The following is an 18,469-nucleotide window of genomic DNA, read 5'->3' on the forward strand; positions in this document are numbered from 1 at the left end:
TTTACCTCTGCTGACCTACAGTTTCAAATCTCTTGGCATCAAAAGGCAACCAACCTTGATTAAAATTGCACAGATACGCATTGATTTTGAAAAGCTTCCTAGTGGTACATGATGTTTAGATTGAATTGCCTTATTAATCTAGTTGTTATCAGTCTGATTGTATAGCCAGCCCCACAAAGTATCAACCTGCTTCCTAATCCCATTGTTTACAAAACACTCTTCGTTTGACTTCTGTTTGGATGTTTTCCAGTGATAAGTCATATTTATATGTGCTAATGCTGTATTACGGGCTTATGCCAGCCTTTCTTACTTTTGCTTTGAGATTTTCAGGGTGAATTTGGACTATCTAACACATTATATAGGTGGAAAAACTCTCTGCTCAGATGTAAAATGGCACTGATTCATATAGCAGACAGAAAAGAAAGAAAAAATATCTTGTAGTTTGAATCCAAATTCTCTTGAATGAATAATTCATGACAAATCAGTTATGTGAAGACTTTTTCATTCACAAACAGTGAATGGGCTGTTTAGGGTTTTTGCTCCCCTCTTCATTGTTACCCACTTCTTAAATGATTCTCTTAATTGTTGCTAGGTGCAGTTTGGTCCTGCTTTGGGCAATTTTGACACATGAAATCAAAGCTGCTTTGACTGAACAAGTAGGTCACACAGCCTCTTTGGGTGAGTGGAACTCTAAGAAAAGGTTTTACACCTTTATATTCTCCAGATTACAAATTCAAACTGTTTTCCATGGATATTTTACAATATCCACTTCCAATTCCTGCTTCTCCCAAGCATTTGCGGCAGAGAATACACAAGGGAAACGGGCACAAAAAGCGTGAACGGTACAAATAAACCCGCTGAAAATTTCAGACGTATCTGACGGCCCATTCTGCAGCATTTGCAGAGCCAGTTTCTGGTAGAACAAAATCTTAGCCACAGACTGGCTGTCTGACCTTGGGCAAGTCATGTTACCTAGGCTCTCCTCTTCTCCCCCCTCCACCTCATAAAATAGAGATAATAACAGCTAAACAATCCATTGGGGGACTGTTAAACTAAATCTATTCATTTGAATTCCTCAGAAAGAGAGTTCAGAGTGCCACAATTTTATCTGAGGAGTTCATATGATTAACACCTACTAATTAAGTTTCACAACCTTCTTGTGAGGTAGGTACATTTTATTATCCTTCTTTCATGGCTGAGACAGTGGGGGTCAAGTGGCTTGGTGTGTAACACCAAAAACGACAGCCTCACAAGCCAGGATAGGAACTGGCACTATTGACTTAGAACAGACTTGTCACTGTGAAAGTGCTGTTCACTGGCTGAGGTGCGAGTACCCTCTTGGTGGCTGTGAGAGTAGGACACACAATGGGGAGGCCATGGGAACTGACCTGAAAAGGTCTCACTGGCCTTGGTCATTGGTTTCCTGCCATTGGTCTCCTACAGCCATTGGTCTCCTGTAATGGCTGCAACCTGTACCCATAAGACAGCCTATTGCTATAAAAAAAATCATTTTTATTTTTTTTTATTTATTTTGCTTTTCAAGGGTTGCTCTGATGTTGTCCTTAAGATCAGCATAACTATTTTCTATCTGAGGAGCACACAAGCACGATGCCAGGCCCAGTCAGGCACTGCTCTCCCAAAATCACTGCTCTCTCAATGCACCGGCTGTCTCTGAGACAGCCATGTATATAGGTAACATGGGAAATGAAGAGCACGGTGTGCTTACAGGCCCTCTGAAGGACGTTGCTTCATGGTAAGATAGACCCAGTCATTGTAACTAAATGAATTTTGGGGACAGGGATGAGCTGCCCAGTCACTGAAAACAAAATACAGATATGTAGATAACCCCCTTCCTCCAAAACTTGATACATATCTTTGCTCCTACTTAGGCTTACAATGATATATAATCCCACGTGCATTCATCATCATAAGCCATACCTTGCAAAATCAGGAAGTAGCTCACACCTGCATGCTGCCTTATAACGGATGGCCTTGAATGCACTGACTATGCTATTAAGTGACTGCATTTTGCTGGCCAAGAGCAGCGTGGTCATTAAGCTAAGCCACACGGCTCCCTTAGTCCTCAAAGAGGACAGGATTTGAGGTCAGGATTCACTGCGGCCAGTACTGTGAAACTGGGATCAGGATACAGGTTTCAATCTCTTCTTCTCTGAAATTCACGGTTTGTGCTGGGATACGCAAAATAGTTACACAGGGTAGCAAACGCTATTTCAGTGCTTTGGAAGGAAATTGCCACATTTCCAGGTTCTCTGTGAAAGGGAAATAATTTGCTTCCAAGTGCCACTATTCTAAGCAGTCCTTTAGGAAAGAGAAGCAAACGCACCCTCGCAGCCCAAATGGACCAGGAACCAAGCTCAAGAGGCTTGAAATCGGGATTCCATTCCAGGGGACCATATCCTGGCTTTCCATCTATACATTGGAGTCTCATTAAAAAGATGGGACTCTGTCCAGTTGATCAGCAAGTCACCTTGCAGGCTTCTCACAGACACTCGTTTGATTTCCAAGGAGTTTATGTAGCCATCTGTAGTCATAAAACGGTCTGATATCACAGAAGAAACAAAATACGGAGAGGAAGTGCTTCAGTGGCATTACCTCTTACCACCCCTAGCCCTGGGGCTTTGGCTCATTTCATTAAAGAGACAGGAAACAGCATCACATCGCGTGCCAAATGCACATGCTCTCCTCCCTGTCCCCAGAGGTGCGCGTGCCACCCTGACACGGTGGGAACAGTGCTGATGGGTCACACCACCTGGTAGGGGGGTCAGCCTGCCTCCGTCACACCCACCTAGGGCTTCAGATCAGACCTGACATTTTTTCCCGAGGACACAATAAGGGCTTGAATTAGCTTGTGCCTCTCTGTCCTGGTCTCCATCTCAGGAAGGCTGCAGGTCAGCACGGCCAGCAGCCCTGACAGCAGTGGGTGCTGGCTGTGCAGGACGACTGAGCTGCACTGCTGCATCGGCAGGGTGCCAGGCCAGGTGACAGGGGGACAGCACCCCAAAGTGATGGGCTGTGTCTTGGCAGCGTCGCACGGGGCCCAGGCTGGGGACAGCTGCAGGGGCCAGTGGCCGGGCTGCAGAGGACAACGTGCAGAGCTACGGGAGGAAAGCTAGCTGAGTGCTGCCGGCAGCATGCCCAGCTGTCAGCACCCTGATTAGCCCCACAAGTACTTGGCCAACTCACAAAAGAGAAACAAAAGCCAAAGTTAGGAGGGAAGTAACGGGAGCAAAGATATCTTTTTTGACCCTGGAGGTCAGATACTTACATGTAACACCACATGCCCTCCCGAACACCAGCCTTCCCAGTGTCCCAAAAATGCAGCGCTCGGATGCATTTCTCTGCTCACCGGCCTGTGTTACATTTCATAACACACTGGGAGGAGCCAGGACATTTGATACTTGCAGATTATTCCCTGTGACATTTCAACAGTTGCTTGCAAGGCTTGCATCACCGGGCGTGAAAGAGACTGTGAATAAGAGAAGTGGTGGCCATTGAGTAGTCCTGCCAACTCGCACACTCCTGATAAGTGAGATTCCCTCTTTAGGGATTAATTTGGAAGGGATTTTTAAAGCATTTCTGTGCTAGGATGAAGGATCCTACAGTATGTCTTGATGAGACATTTGAAATCTCACTTCGATGTGTTTAAAATCTCACTTGTTCATATTGTCACAGCTTGGCAGCCTGGGTGTCAAAAACTTCCTAAATATCAGGTGCTATTTTTAGACCTCCAAGTTTCATTCTTTCTATCAAGTCATACAACCAAATTTTAGAGACTTTGGGTTTTGGGGAAATTATCTTGCCCGTGCTGCGAGCCTGTGCAGCTCCAGGAGAGCAAGCCACAGGGGCAGTGCTTGGGCAGCCAACTGGTGGTGTAACTTTGTATAGAGAACCTGGGAGACTCGCTGTAAAAGTGCCAGCCGATAGCTTCCCTGTTGTTCACAGCAGTTGCTATTACCCATGACAGAGAAACGCTGATCTGTCAGTCTTATGTAAACCAGCCTCACTAATTTGGTTGCTTCCTGTCCTGCCCCATTCGCACCTCCAGCCCACTGCCCACCCCATGGGCTTTTTCCTTTTGGGCACAACAACATGGGAAGGTTGGAGGCACTTGGCATTGATACAGCCCTACCTGCCAGATGGCAATTGTGGTGAGGTGGCTCCACATCAACTCCTCTGTAAATGGCAGCAGAGTTTGGCCCCAAGATTTCTGCCTTGCTGCAAATCACTGTGAGTAATAGTGAACATATGTGGAGGACACAGGCATCAAGACACACAAGTTTGCAAAATAGAGGCACCTATTTCTTAATAGAGAAAAAAACCAATTAGGCCAAAATGCTCACATGACAAAAGCATTGAAGAATCAGCGTGAAAGTCACAGCTCCAAAGTCAAAAGGACGAGAAGGCAACAGGAGGCAATCCTGCAACAGCCTGTCATGAGGACACTGCTTTGGGATCACTTTGCACTGGGGTAACAAGAGCACCACAACAAAATCCCGTTCCCTACCTTGAAATACGTGCTCTGAAGGACCCGTAAGAGGCAGGAGAGCCCCCAGTGTAGCCTGATGGTTATGCCTGTCCGCGAGGGTCGGCAACTATCTACCGGAGATCTATTTCCAGGACTGCCACTCTGTTCCCAAGCTATCATGCTCTTTCTCTGAGCCAGTCAGAGACCAGGAAAGTCTCTGTAGAGCGTCAAGTCTCACGTCTACACACATTCACCATAATGTCAGCACAGCCTGACTCAATACCCCGTGATTCTCTTATTTTGTCACTGTTTGATAAAAACACTCACGTGCTTACAGGGATGAAATCTCTCACACACTTCACCTCTCTGCATCCTGTGTGCAGAACCTTATTCCTTCCTTCATATCAGGTCTTATATTAGAGGTTTATTCCTGGCATCAGTTAATTTCTTTGGCTATGTTAATAAAACATTCATCAAAGACGAAGACATTGAAGTAGACAAAAATGATTCAGAGGATGGCTCAGGATGGGGATGTGTGTGTATGTATTTAGAATTCCTCTTCTGGAGCGAGGAAGCAAAAACACCTAAGAGTCTAGCAAAACCTAGGAAGGAGATGAGAAAGTCAAAAGCATCACTGCTTTAAAAATATGTCTACACTATATATTTTTCCTGCAATTTTTTTTTCCAGCCAACAGAGCAGAGCTATCGGAGAGCACAAACAGTGTAGCATTGTCCTGTGGCCAGATCCTATTACCCTGACCATCTGCATCCCAAAAGGCACCCCAGAGAAAAATCCCAGTGGCTGCTGTAGGAAACAGGAGTGGTGCACTACCGAAAGCAAATACTAAGTCCAAAGGGCTGTGGGTAGACAGGCTCATCCTCCCACACCATTTGTTCTTGTCTGCTTTTCCCACTGCTTTGAGTAACTCTTTGGAACACCTAGAGTCTCATGTGTTTTCTTCTTCCACCATCAGTGTGGATGCTGAAGACCTCTCCTCGGCAGTGACGTCCTCCTGGTGCAATTCATTCGCACAGGCATCCCCAGACTGGCATTGGGTGGCTGCAGAAAGAGCGCTGGAAGTGACCGGCTGAAAGTTGCACCACACAGCCAGCACTTGATAACCACCCAAGCTATCTGCCAGCTGTTGGAGGAGATCACCAACAGCAGAGCTGCTCCAGGGCGTTCGCAGGGATTTAATCTTCTGACAATGGTGCCCAGATGCCAAATATTGGAAAACCAGTAGTCTTTTCGGAGCCTGGCCTGCTCTCTCCTCCCCTGGCTCATAAAGCTACACCGTGGAAATTCAGGCAGCGGGAAAGAGAAGTTTAATTACCAGCTGAGCAGCTGCTGCTTGACAGTTGAGTGTGCTTCTGGGTGTTTGAAAAGGTGCTGGAGATGTCTTATGACAATGCTGAAACTTAGTGGGGAAACATCTCCCCTGTTGTAGCTCCCTGCTGAGAGCTGATTTATATTCCTGAGCATGAAGGTGAAGCCTTGGCTGTGGGGTGACAGGTGGCAGTGTAATAACTGTCCATTGATTTGGAGCAGCCAGACACAAGGGCACTACCTAGAGCCCGCTGTGATACTGTTTGACTGAGGCCTTGAGAGAGCACTTCAAAACTGCATCGTGACTGTAACAATATATGCTTTTAAAAGCAGCCCTGCCTGTGGAAAGTGGTGGATGGTGAGGGACAGCGTGCTCTGCATGCAGATGGCCAGCCTTTTTTTTTTTCTTTTTTGATACTCCCAGTGGATTTCTATATGCAATAACAAGGAATTTATTTGCAGTAACAACAAGCAAGAGTGCAGTGCTTAAACTTGGAAAGAGTCGACCCAGCAAGCAATCAGCTCGATGAATCAAACACTGCATAGACAAGCAGCCTCAGAACGGTCAATAGCACAACTGGCAAAGTTTGTGGGATCAAGCTGCTTAACATACGGCTAAAGGTGAGTGTCCCTAAAGCTGAAGGTGTTACTGCCTTGCAGCTGCACACCCATGGGTGATGATCATCCCTGGGCCAACAGTGCAGCAGGGGACAGGACTTGTCCTGATGAGGTTTCCTGAAGGCCATACACTGAGTTCAGTATCTTCTCCTGCTGCTTTAGGAGAACTGCTTTGCTCTCATCCACTGACTCATTCAGCACCTTCTCTACATGCCTCCCTCCCAGCATATCTTCCTTCCTGCTCCCAGCCTGCCTTCTCAGTCCACAGCGTCGCAGCTGCCCAAGTAGGTTTTTGCAGTGTTTTTCCCTGGATCGCCTTTTTTGCTTCCCCTACAGTGCCAGCCTTGCCATGGCTGATGAGGATGTGTCTCCCAAGGCCATCACCAGCAAAGCTGCTGCTCAGCCAAGACAAGGAGCTGTTTAGATTTACAGTAGGAACACAAAGAAAAAGCAGCTGTAAAAAAAAAAAAAAAAAAAAACACACCACTCTTTTTTCCCCCTGACACCAGGCTGCTCTGCCATGGTGTTTGTTGAGGGACACCTAAAAATCTGCTCCCACAGTGAATTTATTAGGCCAGGGAGCTCCTTTGTTTCCAGAGGCAATTGGGTAAGGAAACAGGGGAAAGGCAAAGTAATCACTTTCTAATATTGGGGTTTGGGCTTATTTCTTGCTGCTGAGGGTGACCCAGGCCCAGAGAAAGCAAATGATGGAGGCAATTAAAGGCGGTCTGTCTTTGAAGTTACTGATTTTTATAGCAATGGTTCTTGTATATGTACTTGTGTAGTGTTGGCCTCAGGGCTGAAAAAACAAAATGTCTGTAACCTGAAAGCCAAGGGGAAGACAAGGGAGCTCCTACTGAATTCTTTCCTGGAGGATCAAAGGGACATTTTGTGTTTAGGTAGGCAAAAGTGTACAGATGTGCAAGCAGACTAACCATGGGTGCTGTCTAACCTGGAGATACAGGCATGTGAGCAGAGAATGCAACAAAAAGCTGAACACTTTCTCCCTGTCTGGGACAGGCCAGGAAGGCTCATGCTCAGTAACTGGAGCTGCTGTGTCATTGCTGGCTGGAGTCCCAGGGCTTTGCTTTCTTCCGAAGAGTACAGCAGTAGCACAGCGGAGCGGGCACAGTACCGCTAATGATTGAATCACTTAACCTCACTGTTAGCTGCTCAACAAGCCTTTACTAAATGAACCAACATTTGCAACTCCGTTCTTTGCAGAGAGAAAAAGGTTTCAGGTTCCTTCCAAATTTAAAGTGCGAGTTTGCGGGGTTAGAGCTGAGAAACATAGAGCCTGTTTGGGCAAAAGGGAAACTTGCAGTACTTATCAGAGCTGCTTCTATTCTCTTCATCTCTCCAGTCTCCGAGAGTAGGACTAGCTACTCTGCTTCTTTTGGCAGTTCTGCCTCAAAGAAGCACTGGCTGGCTAAGGCGTAGGATCCACAGCGTGTGCTTCTACCACAGCCAAAGGGCTACCATCATTCTCCTTATCCGCAAGCTCAGAAATTCCATTCTTAGGGTATTGTAAGGTGCTGACCAGCGGCACTGCACTGAAGAACAAGTTGTCACCAACTGCACTGCAAACCCCATAGACGAACTGATTATATGCATGACCCTGAATTTTGTTTTGTTTCACTGGATTGCTCAAGGATCTGCTAGTGCTGCTCCCAGCCTTCCTGCCAGACGCTGCTTCCTTGCAGGGTCTCCTGTTACTGCAGTTCCCATGGACTTGAGTTTAAAAATAACCTAAGGAGACTCTTCTCCTTTGTGCTGCTCTAGGCAGGAGCACAGGGTTCTGTATGTCTTTCTCTTTGTGGCAGCCACACGTGTATTCCTGCCTATACAGGTTAGCAGGAGAAGGGGCTCTTCTGAGTCAAAGGAGTGCTTTACAGGAAGGAGAGATGCGCAAGGTCAGTTGAGTTCAAGTTACTGTCAGGAGAGTTGCAATCAAAGCCTCCACTAAGTATTTTCTTACCCAAATCAGTGCTCCAACACTGGTCTTAGTTTCCAGCCTGATGCATCATGGGGTTTTTGCTAGAGCCCTGCCATACCCAACAGGTAAAAAGATCTCTCCATTGACTAAGTTTATATTGACAATTATCTGGTGTCTGTGCCTTTCTGTCATCCAGAGAGTTATTATTCCTCCAGACCAATCTGGATAATTGTTGTCTAATATGCACTTGCTATGTGAGTGCATGGAAGCGTATGTTGGTAAAACATGGCTTTTTTCAACAAAACATTCTGGTGTACAGTAAATCACAGCCTACTTAGAAAGATCTAAGTAGGATGTTTACACTACGTGGACCAACTTGGACAAGAAGTGTTACAACTGCAGTGCACTATTGGCCACTCAGAGCACGCAAACATATTAGTCACCATAAATGACACAACAGCTCTTTGTGGCATTCCTGAGGCTTTGAAAGGCAGGTATTAAGGAAGGGCACATGAGGAAAAAGCAGCAATCTAACACAAGCTTCCAGGCTGGCCAGCAATATTAGATACTCCAGTTCATCACTTAAGAGTGGAATATAATTCCTTTTGTAATCGAGACAGAAAGGCATGCTGTCCGGACTAGTAGTGAAAAAGCTGGCTGATATCAAGTCCAACCCATTACCAAGTGTCAAGTACTCCCTAAGATGGCCCACACGTCAATTTGAGAAGTCACTTGATGGCAGTGGGTCACCAGCTCCCTCTATAGACAATCAGGACAAAGACAGACCCCTGCAGAGCTGCTACAGCAAACGCTAACAAAAGAGTCCCTTTAAACTTCCACGAAGAAGCAGAATTTTCCTCCTCATCGCTGGCAATAATTATTCCACTAGACGCCGAGTCCTTTGTCTGGCCCGCTCCCCCATCCTGAGGGGAATCAAGAAATGGCTGCAATTGTATTAGCTTTCCTCAAGCCAGGCATGAATGTGTCCTTTGTTTCCTTCCAGGGAAACAAAGAACTTGAGATACAGTGATTCAGAAAGGTAGGTGCCACTGGGCTACACAAAAAAGTTCAGCAGCCCGGAACCAGGTGAATGTTTGAAAACAAAGTGCCAGCACCATTTGAAATGTCAATACTTCACAAAGGCAGCACGCGCCGGCGAGCGAGGGAAGCGCACAAGCAGGACGAGCAGACTTGCCTACCCACTGCCGCCCCAGAATATGGGAGCTTTACACTTCGGGGGAGCATGCGGTTCAGACAACACACGGATAGATTATATATATAATGAGACGGATATAGCAGGATGAAAACCCACGTGCAGGTGTGGCTGCAGGGCTAGAGGAACAGGCTAATGAGAGAAACACAGCATCGGGAATGGGAAACTGCTGAATTCTCATCGTTGCCCTGACACCTGTCATTTAATCTCTTTGTCTCAGTATCTCCCATCTGCAGGAGGAGGAATAATAATATCTGGAGCAGCAAGAAGGGACTGCTTAAGAAACAAACATCTTTCTCAGAAACCTCTGTCAGGCAAAGCAGCTATAGCTACCTTCAGCTCCTAGCTCTCTACCTGTGCTTAGAACTTATTGTCCAGGGAAACAGCTTTTGGTTTTGTTCTTTTGCTAGTAATATTATATTCTCTGTTTTGTACTTAATGAACATTTTGTTCCTTCTTCCTGAGATTTCTCAGTATTTGTAGGTGAGAGAAATATGTTCCCCCTGCTCCTACCCATATGAGACATATTCTTCCAAAGACAATCCAAATCACAGGCAGGAGGCAGGGTACGTGTAAAAGTGGGCAAGCTGTTCACTCCTCACAATAACTAAAGGGTGTTTCAATGCCAAGGAAAAAGAAGAGAAGAGTTGCACCTGCTTGCATTTCCCAGCCCCCCTTGGCAGCATGGTCCTGCCGGAGGACACCTCGCTGGCTCATTGCTTTCATTTCAGTTTGGGCTGAGCTGACCAGAGACAAGGTATGTGGTGAGGACACTGAGGCACACTATCCATCAGCCAAATATTCCTGAGCTGGATTCCTAACCTCTACCTACATTTCCTGTTTGCAAAAGATGCTGGTGTCACGTAGCTCTAAAAGTTGAAAAATCTTTACCATTCCCAAAACTGGTGTAGACTCAGGCACTCAGCTTTTCTACATCACCCCGACAATATCCTTCAGTTAGGTCAGAGCATCATGTTAATTGTTACTGGCTTGGCAACAGCACACAGGGATGAGGTCCTCTTTGTGCTCGACTCCTGTCCTAAGAATTTAGGCTGTATAATGGACAGTGTTTGGCCCCTTGCTGCATTTAGCAATGGACCACTTTAGAGAACATGAACAAGCAGCGGGAAAAAGAAGCAGGGGGGAGAGGGCAAAGCAAGAGAAAGGGTCAGTTTGTCGTACTTAATAATTACTTCTTAATATGGAAGGGTCACTCTTTTGCTCTGTGCATCCGCATATCAGAATAACAGCTGATGTAGTAGCTTATCTATGAAAAACCAGCCTGGGACTAACACATGTGTACCAGAGGACATCAGACCGTAGGAACCATTGCTTACTACCTGTGGTAATGAACGGGTTTATCCCAGGAGGTTCTCTTCTTTGCAAATTACCTGATGCACTGCAGTTTCTGAAATGTGATATTGTAACAGACTATTTGCTGTTTCTACAGAACTCACTTGACCCTTTTGCTGTCTCTGTTTCAGAACTGTTTGGCAGTACTTCTTTGGAGGAACTACAGCAACAAACTCAGACGCCAGGACTTGGAGATAAGCAGCCAGCAAAATAACCAACTTCCATACAGTATATGGAAAAGAGAGGAGAAGAAAAACACTGGGAATTCCTAATGAACTCGAGCGAAAAACAGGACAAGCAAGTAGCAAAACAGAATAAATAGACTGTAAAGGCATAGCAAGTTCTAACAGATAGATCTAGCAGGTAGACAAGGAGAAAAGAAAGAGCAGAAGCAGGAAAAGAAGATGAGAGGAAAGTAAGGAGATCGGAGCAGTTCGTCCAGTGGGTAGGATGTTTCAGAAGCATTTCACTTTCTTATTATACTGATAGTGCCAGCTCAAAACAGAGCAACAATTCATCTAGTCGAGTAACCTACAGTCTGGTACTGGATGTTTCAGAAGGAGATTACTTGCTCTGAAACAAGTACCTTTAAGCACTTCTTGCCTATGACACCCAATATAATGCAACAATAAAACAATAAACATCACTGCATTTAATTTATAGTTTCAGGCGAGTGCTAAGTACTTGTTTTGATGCAACACAGTGGGCAAGCCCATCTGTTCCCATACAGAAAGACCTTAAGACCTTGTACCGTTTTAGCATTAGTGCAAGCACGCTTCATGTTACTACAACTACTCGACTTGTTTTCTCATTCTCTGTTGCAGTGAGTTTCTCAGGTTAAGGCACACCTTGCTCTCTGCATTTGTTCCTCTCAGCCCCTAATTTGCCAACCACCCCACAGGGATGGGGTTTATGGGATGGAGTGGGGAGTTGCCCCCGCCCCCCCCCCCAGGGATTTCTTTTGCCACTGCCATCAGGGCACCCATGTGTAAATACCCACCCCACAGGTGACCAGGAAGGGGCAATCGTGGAGCTCCTGGTCCGTGTCAGGAAACTCCGCTCTGTCTCAGGCTGGGTACAGCCCAGCAGGCTGGGCAACTCGATCCTGCCCACAGTGGTCCCTGCTCCATTGTCACTACCCAAACTGGTAGCTGCTCCACCAACACCCCCAAGCTGGTGCCTGTTCCCTCATCCCCACCTGCAGGCTGGTCCCTGCTTTGCCATCCCCACTGACATCTCCCTGCCCCAGCTCTCCCACCCCGTACACTGATTCTTGCTCCAGCACCGCTGCAGCCTGGTCCCGTAACCTGGTGCTGGCCCCATCACACCCATCCAGACCAGCACCAGCACCCAGTCTCCCCTGGGCTGCAACTCGCTCCACCATGCCCAACCAGCCAACTGCCTGTGCCAATATCCCACTTATGGACCAGTTCCTACTCCATCAGTCCAGCAGCACCTGAGTACTGCTCGCTCCCACTCTCTCCAGACCGGTATCTGCTTCAACATCTCTAAACGGACCAGTATCTGCTCTACCTACACCAGCTCTTGGACCAGCATCCCCAGCCAGGCTGGCACCTGCTCCAGCATCCTACTGGCCCAGTACCTCGACACCTCCAACAGGGCTGGTACCAGTACTTGCTCACCGCTACCGGGACTGGTACCTCAACACCTCTAACGGGACTGACACCGGTACCGACACCTGCTCCAGCGCCCCCACCGGGACCGGCGCGGCTGCCCTGGCTCCGCACGGTCCCCCGCCCCCGGCGCGCCCTGTCCTGCCCCGGCCGGCGGCCCCGCTCCCCTGGCCCCGCGGCGGGGCGGTCCCGCCCGCGGCTGCCGCCGGCTCCGCGGCGCTGCGCGGCAGCGGAACGAGCTCCCTTCCCACCTCGGCGCGGCAAGAAACAGGGAGAGCCGCAGACAAAGAAACTATCCGGAGCCCCCCTCCCTCCCTCCCTCGCTGCTGCTGCCGCCGCCGCCGCCGACACCCCTGTCCCTCCCGCGCCCCTCGGCGGCGAGGAAGGGAGTATTTACCCGCTCTCCTCCTCGATCTCAGAGATGTCGGCGAAGATGAGGAAGCCGACGAGCAGCGTGAGCAGCGCCAGCGTCCAGCCCCGGCACGGCAGCGGCATGGCTCCCGGGCTGGGCCGGGCGAGCCGCGCCGCTCCGCTCCGCGGGGTGCGGAGCGCGGCGCCGCGTCCCGCCTCGGCTCCGCTACCGCCGCCGCCGCTGCCGCCCGGCGGGGGCCGCTCCGCCCCTCGGCGCCCGCGGAGCGCCCGGCCCGCCCGTCCGCCCCTGCCGGCGCCGGCGGGGGGTGGGAGCGCGGGGGCAGCCTCGCCCCCTCCCGCGGCCGAAGTTTGCGGGGGCCGCGGAGGAGGAGCGGGAGCGGCGGCGCCTTGTCCTCCGCCCCGCGCTGCTCGCCGCCTCCCTACCCTCGAGGGTACCCCTGCTAGCGCTGTTGGCTTTTAGGTTTGGGTTTTTTTTTTTTTTTTTGTTTCGGTTCCCCCCGCCCCGCACAGCTGTGGGCTGTTGGCACGTCCCCTCCCAGGCGCGCATCGGCGCGGTTTTGCAGCGCAGGTCGTAGTTGGGTGGAGTACACACACCGATCTCTCCCCGAGAGGACAAAAACTGTAATAAGCTGAGAACAACGCTAACTAGTGTTTACAATGGTGGCGATCATGCCTTTTCTTTCTTGCAACATGCGCGCGTTACAGAAGCTCCTTTCGGATGAACACCACTTTGTAAATGAAGATGATTATTAATCATATGTATCTCTGTTAGCATTTATGCACATTTTGGTAACAATTATTTGCATACCATAAATACAGACCATGATAACCGCAGCAGCCCTGCTATTACTCTTTAAATCTCACTTGAGTTTGAACAGACAGAATTCATTAAGCAGAAAAAGCACAAGGAGCTGCACTTCTGAGGCACTTGGATGTGCTTCTGCCACACTTGCAGCCCCTGCATGCAACCTCCTGGTGGCTACAGGCATGATCTTAGATTTTGCTGTGGCTAGAAAAGGCTGCTGGGTTTAGGGCTACAGTTTCTGCCACAGAGAGAGAGATGAAAGTGTATGAAAGTGAGGGCTAAGAAGAAGGAAAAACGGCCTTCCAAAGAACAGACCAAAGAACAGCCAAAAAAAAGACCAAGAGGTCTTTTCCTTAAATTCCCATTACCTATTACTCCAGCACCAGCCATAGAGCAAAAAGGCCAGCCTGGCAGAATGTGTCCAAATCTGAGTGCAATTCTTTCGGACCAGAAAATTGCTCAAGATTGGAATATCTAGTGATATATGCACCAGCAAGCTGGAGAGGGAGGCAGTGGATTTATAATGCAGCAGATATAAGAAGCACAGATGTGGTGAGAGAGAGAGATACTAATTGCTTACATATTTAAAACAGCATCTTCGGCTTGAATGGGAGGCACCATTAAGCAAAACAGAGCTATTAACTGGGGCCACTTGGAAGGCTGCCATTTTCTGTTCCATGCTCAGCTTTTTGCATCAGTATAAAAGTATGTTGCTTAGGCCATGATATTTCATCAATAGTGATGTACAATTCCTAGCAGCAATGCAGAAGTGTGTCGATACTTACAGGTGTACAGGCAGAGGAAGGCATACTTGGCAGAGGACTTTTCCCTTTATCTGGATTAAATGATGGAAGAAGCCCATTATAGCCAATGTGCTTTCCTGGGGTTTCTGAAACTCCTGTTGTGCAAAGAAGAGAAAAACAAATCACTGTTACATTTATAGGTAAAAAATACAACATAGGTGAGTCCGGTGCAAATACAGTATAGTATATATGGCAAATTTACAGCCTAGTATACAGCTTTTATAATAGAGCTTATTCAGGCCCCTGGGGAGAATGTGATTTTAGGTAGTGTAAGGAGCCCCATAATTTTCCTTCCGCATAAATCTGAGAAAACACTCATTTTCCGTCTATTTTATTCTTCTTTGACTTCTTTTGCTCACTGTATTCTGGAGTTTCACCAAAGTGTAAGTGGCCCGAGGAGGAGGAGGAGGAAGGAAGTGGGTTTTGAAGAGGTGACCTTGCTAGTTTAGGGTCTGGTGTCAGGGTTTCCTGAGAGGCACTGAAGCAGAGCTCTAGTCCCCTGTGATTTAGAAGCACCTCGATGCAGTTGATTTCCCTAGACTTAAAAATCCTTGAGAATACAGACAGCAATACATGCTCCTGCATCTTTTCAGCTCCATCCTGGGTGGTGTTTCAGCCTCTTCTGTCTGCTTTTTCTGTTTAAGTTGCCAATCACAGTGGTTAAATACAAAAACAGAAGTATCAATGGAGGCTGAGCAAAGAGTGGGTGTTTCTTCACTCTGTGGTGGGAGTCAGTTTGCCTTCATGGGGACTCTCTCAGTGGCAGGGATGCCTAGTTGCTGAGATGCTCCTATCGAGGAGCAACTCGTATTGAAAGACACGCTGGGTTTGACTGCTCTTGTGTAAGTCAATGGAAACGCTGATATTAACTGAAATGGAAACACTTCTTTGCAGGGTGAGTTGAGAGTTAAGCTTGATGGCCTTCACTGGAGAGCACCACTGCTAGGGGCTTTCACAAAGAGCTCTGTGAATCCTGTACTTGGTGTCATCTGTTGCTGTATTCCTAGGAAAGATGTAGGCCAGAGAGAAAGGTCATTCTTTAGCTGATCAGGCTTCAAACACAAAGAACAGAACCTTGAAGTACAGCCAGCTTTGAATGGCAGGATGATATGTAGAAGACGTAGGAACAGTGCATTTTGCCAAATTATTTTGTAGTCAATTAACAAGGCTTTATAACATCACATTTCCAAATGCAATTCTGTGATGAAAACCTGGAGGTCTTGTTACATTGTTGACAGCTAAACTCTGCATGATCAGGAGTCTTACTGTAGCAGTAGCAAGAAATGAATATAATAGGTACTGACTACAGGCCAGTACATTTTAGTCTGCATTTACTCTGAGTCCAGAAAGCTTTAGAGCTTTCTGCCAGATTTGGGGGAGGAGGAGATAATGCATCCTAGTTTCATGCAATGCTCTGTCCTGAAGAAATACAAACTGCTTTAGAGCAGTGGCCATAGTTCCTCAGATAGTAGTCATTCTGTACATTCAATCCACTATGACCGCTCACGCAACTCAACTTAAGCAGATGCATAACTGTTGCAGGATTGGGTCCGTAAGCATCTAAAGCCTCAATTTTATGTCTCATTCATAAGATGGGTTGCAGGAAGATGAGAGCAAACTGTCGAAAACAGACTGTTGAGGTAGACTAATATGTTCTGAAACAAAATAAAAGGCTATTATATCTTCTAGTTTCTAATAATTTGAGAAATAATTCTCCACTCCAGAACATTTGCAGTAAATACAGTAAGGTATACTGGGAAAAAAAGAAGTCTTAGCATAATGGCAAAAGTAACTGTACCAGAACAATGTTGCATTTTGCTGCTTTGAAGGGAGAAAAGAAAAGAAAAGGCATTTTACATTTTCTTTTGACCTTTGAGAAATATCAGGAATGTGTAATAGCCATATTCCCCAACAATAGCTCTGAGGGTTCAGAGAGTAAAAGTTAAACACCTAGGGACATTTACAAATAACTGACAGAGAGGTAGTGAATTTAATATGTGGATATGAAAGGCACAGATATGCAGAGAGTGCAAAAATAATATGTATTTAAAATGTTAATCTATGTGAGAAGCATAACTGAGAAAGGTATGGGCACCTGAACAAGCAAGGGAGGGACAGGCAAGATGACCCATTAAGTATTTTCCATGCTATGATGGATGATAAGACTTAGTGCAGCAAGAGGTCTCAGGGGACCTTTCTCCTTCAAATTTGTAGTGCTGTAAAATGCACATAACCTTTATCATACCTGTCAGGCAAAATGAACAAAGTTTACAGCCCATTTTATACACCTAAACAGTACTCTGATGTGGTAAACAGACATGAAGAATGGGAGTCCATATTAACCAGGGTCATAACATTTCATTGCCTCATTATTGGCAATGAACCTGCCTCTAGGTGCTTTCTCCAGTGAAAACCTTGGGCCTCCTGCGAAAGTCAGGCAACTCCCAAGGGGCTTACTGTGTCTTTTCCTCCCCAATAAGTTCATTAGCAGGAGTGAGGGATGCTGATTCAGTATGTTCGATGCCCTCCATCTTCTCCTGAATGCTCTTGTCAGTCTCTGTACAGAGCACAGTTCATACCAAGGGATTTGAGAATATCACTCTGGCATAAAAAAAATCCACAGCTTCTTTGTCTGCCGGTGGAGAAACATCTAGTAATAACCATGCAGCTTCCAGAGCCATAAGCGCATCAGCCTGAAGGCCAGGCACTTGGGCTCCTTACCTGATTTTATTTGCCCTTGGGTAAGGCTTTTCCACTCAGATCCCAAAGTGGTGAGGTCCATCACTATTGTTAAGGCGCATTCATCTATCTCCTGAGGTGCATTCATCTACCTCCTGGAAGAATTTTCAAATGCTGGACAAATTAATGTTTATCATATGCATGGGCATATGAATATTTTGCTTCTGAGTAGCAGACAACAATGAGATAGAGCCCTAGCTCAGGCATTTGGACACAGCCTAATGTCAGTGAATCTGCGTTTATCCACATCAGAAAAGTCTGTAACCTTCTGTGGTCACTTCCCTATGGAACTGATTCATAAAGCATCACTGCCCCTGATCTCTTAGGCTGGAGTGGAAAGTCCTTACTTTCCTTGGAGAAAGGGCCAAAGCCTTCAATGATCTTCTCTTCTCAGCGATTTTTAACATCTGAAGAAGGAATCCAAGCCTGAAGTGGTCTCTCTACCCAGAGTGGTGTGGCAGCAACAAAAAGCGTTAGTGCTGCACAAGAAAGGGAGAAGGGAAAATTAAATTGTATTAATTTCAAGCTCTATTAGGATTTTAAGAAAGTAAAATCAATAGAAAAGGATGGAATCAGTAGGGAACATGACCTTATTTTCCCCGTATCTGAAGGAGAACTGCACACAATAGGGAGACAAAATATGCACAGCCATAAAAATGGATTGGTTTCTTTGATGTTGAATGAGAAAAGTTAAAATGCTTACATAAACTAGCATAGTTTGATTGACATTTGGGAGAAGCGTCCAAAGGATAAAAAGAGCAAAAAGCAAAAGAAATCACTGTCCATTAGTCCCTTTCATTTTTCTCTCCTGCAGTAAATTGCAAAATGGTGTGATCCATGCAACATTTCATCAAATACGACTTACCATTGTCAGAGCAAAATGTCTGATATAAAACAAGAATAATCTTTCTTTCTTTTTGGTCAGATAAGCTGTTTTGGATTAATAAAAATGCCACATCACAATGATATTGATAATTTGCATGTGAAAAGCCTTCCACCTGATAACGAAAACAATTTTTCAGTTTTGCTACCACTAGTCACAAGAGATAAGGTCTGTTGTCCTCCCTCTCACAATTAACCAAGCACAAAAAAATGGAAAAGGTAGAAAATCTGTGACAATCGCAAATTGCCAGTTATCTGAACCTGATGCTAAGGTACTGATATTTCCAAATGCATCTACACA

General features: G+C 46.6%; 1 protein-coding gene across 6 annotated transcripts in view; it reads right to left on the bottom strand.

Moving 5' to 3' along the window:
- The window catches only part of ST8SIA2 (ST8 alpha-N-acetyl-neuraminide alpha-2,8-sialyltransferase 2), a 72,575-nt gene that overhangs the window by 23,684 nt on the left and 30,422 nt on the right, over positions 1-18,469 (bottom strand). For 2 of the 6 annotated variants that reach the window (XM_068958633.1, XM_068958636.1), the window contains one exon: positions 14,530-14,642. In XM_068958633.1, coding sequence (XP_068814734.1) covers positions 14,530-14,642 — 113 coding nt within the window. Of the gene's footprint in view, positions 1-2,344; positions 2,546-3,286; positions 3,475-12,964; positions 13,159-14,529; positions 14,643-18,469 lie in introns of those variants that run through there. The other 4 variants (XM_068958635.1, XM_068958634.1, XM_009681234.2 and 1 more) reach the window with 4 other exon arrangements.

Source organism: Struthio camelus, chromosome 12 (assembly GCF_040807025.1).
Source record: "Struthio camelus isolate bStrCam1 chromosome 12, bStrCam1.hap1, whole genome shotgun sequence".
NCBI lineage: Eukaryota > Metazoa > Chordata > Aves > Struthioniformes > Struthionidae > Struthio > Struthio camelus.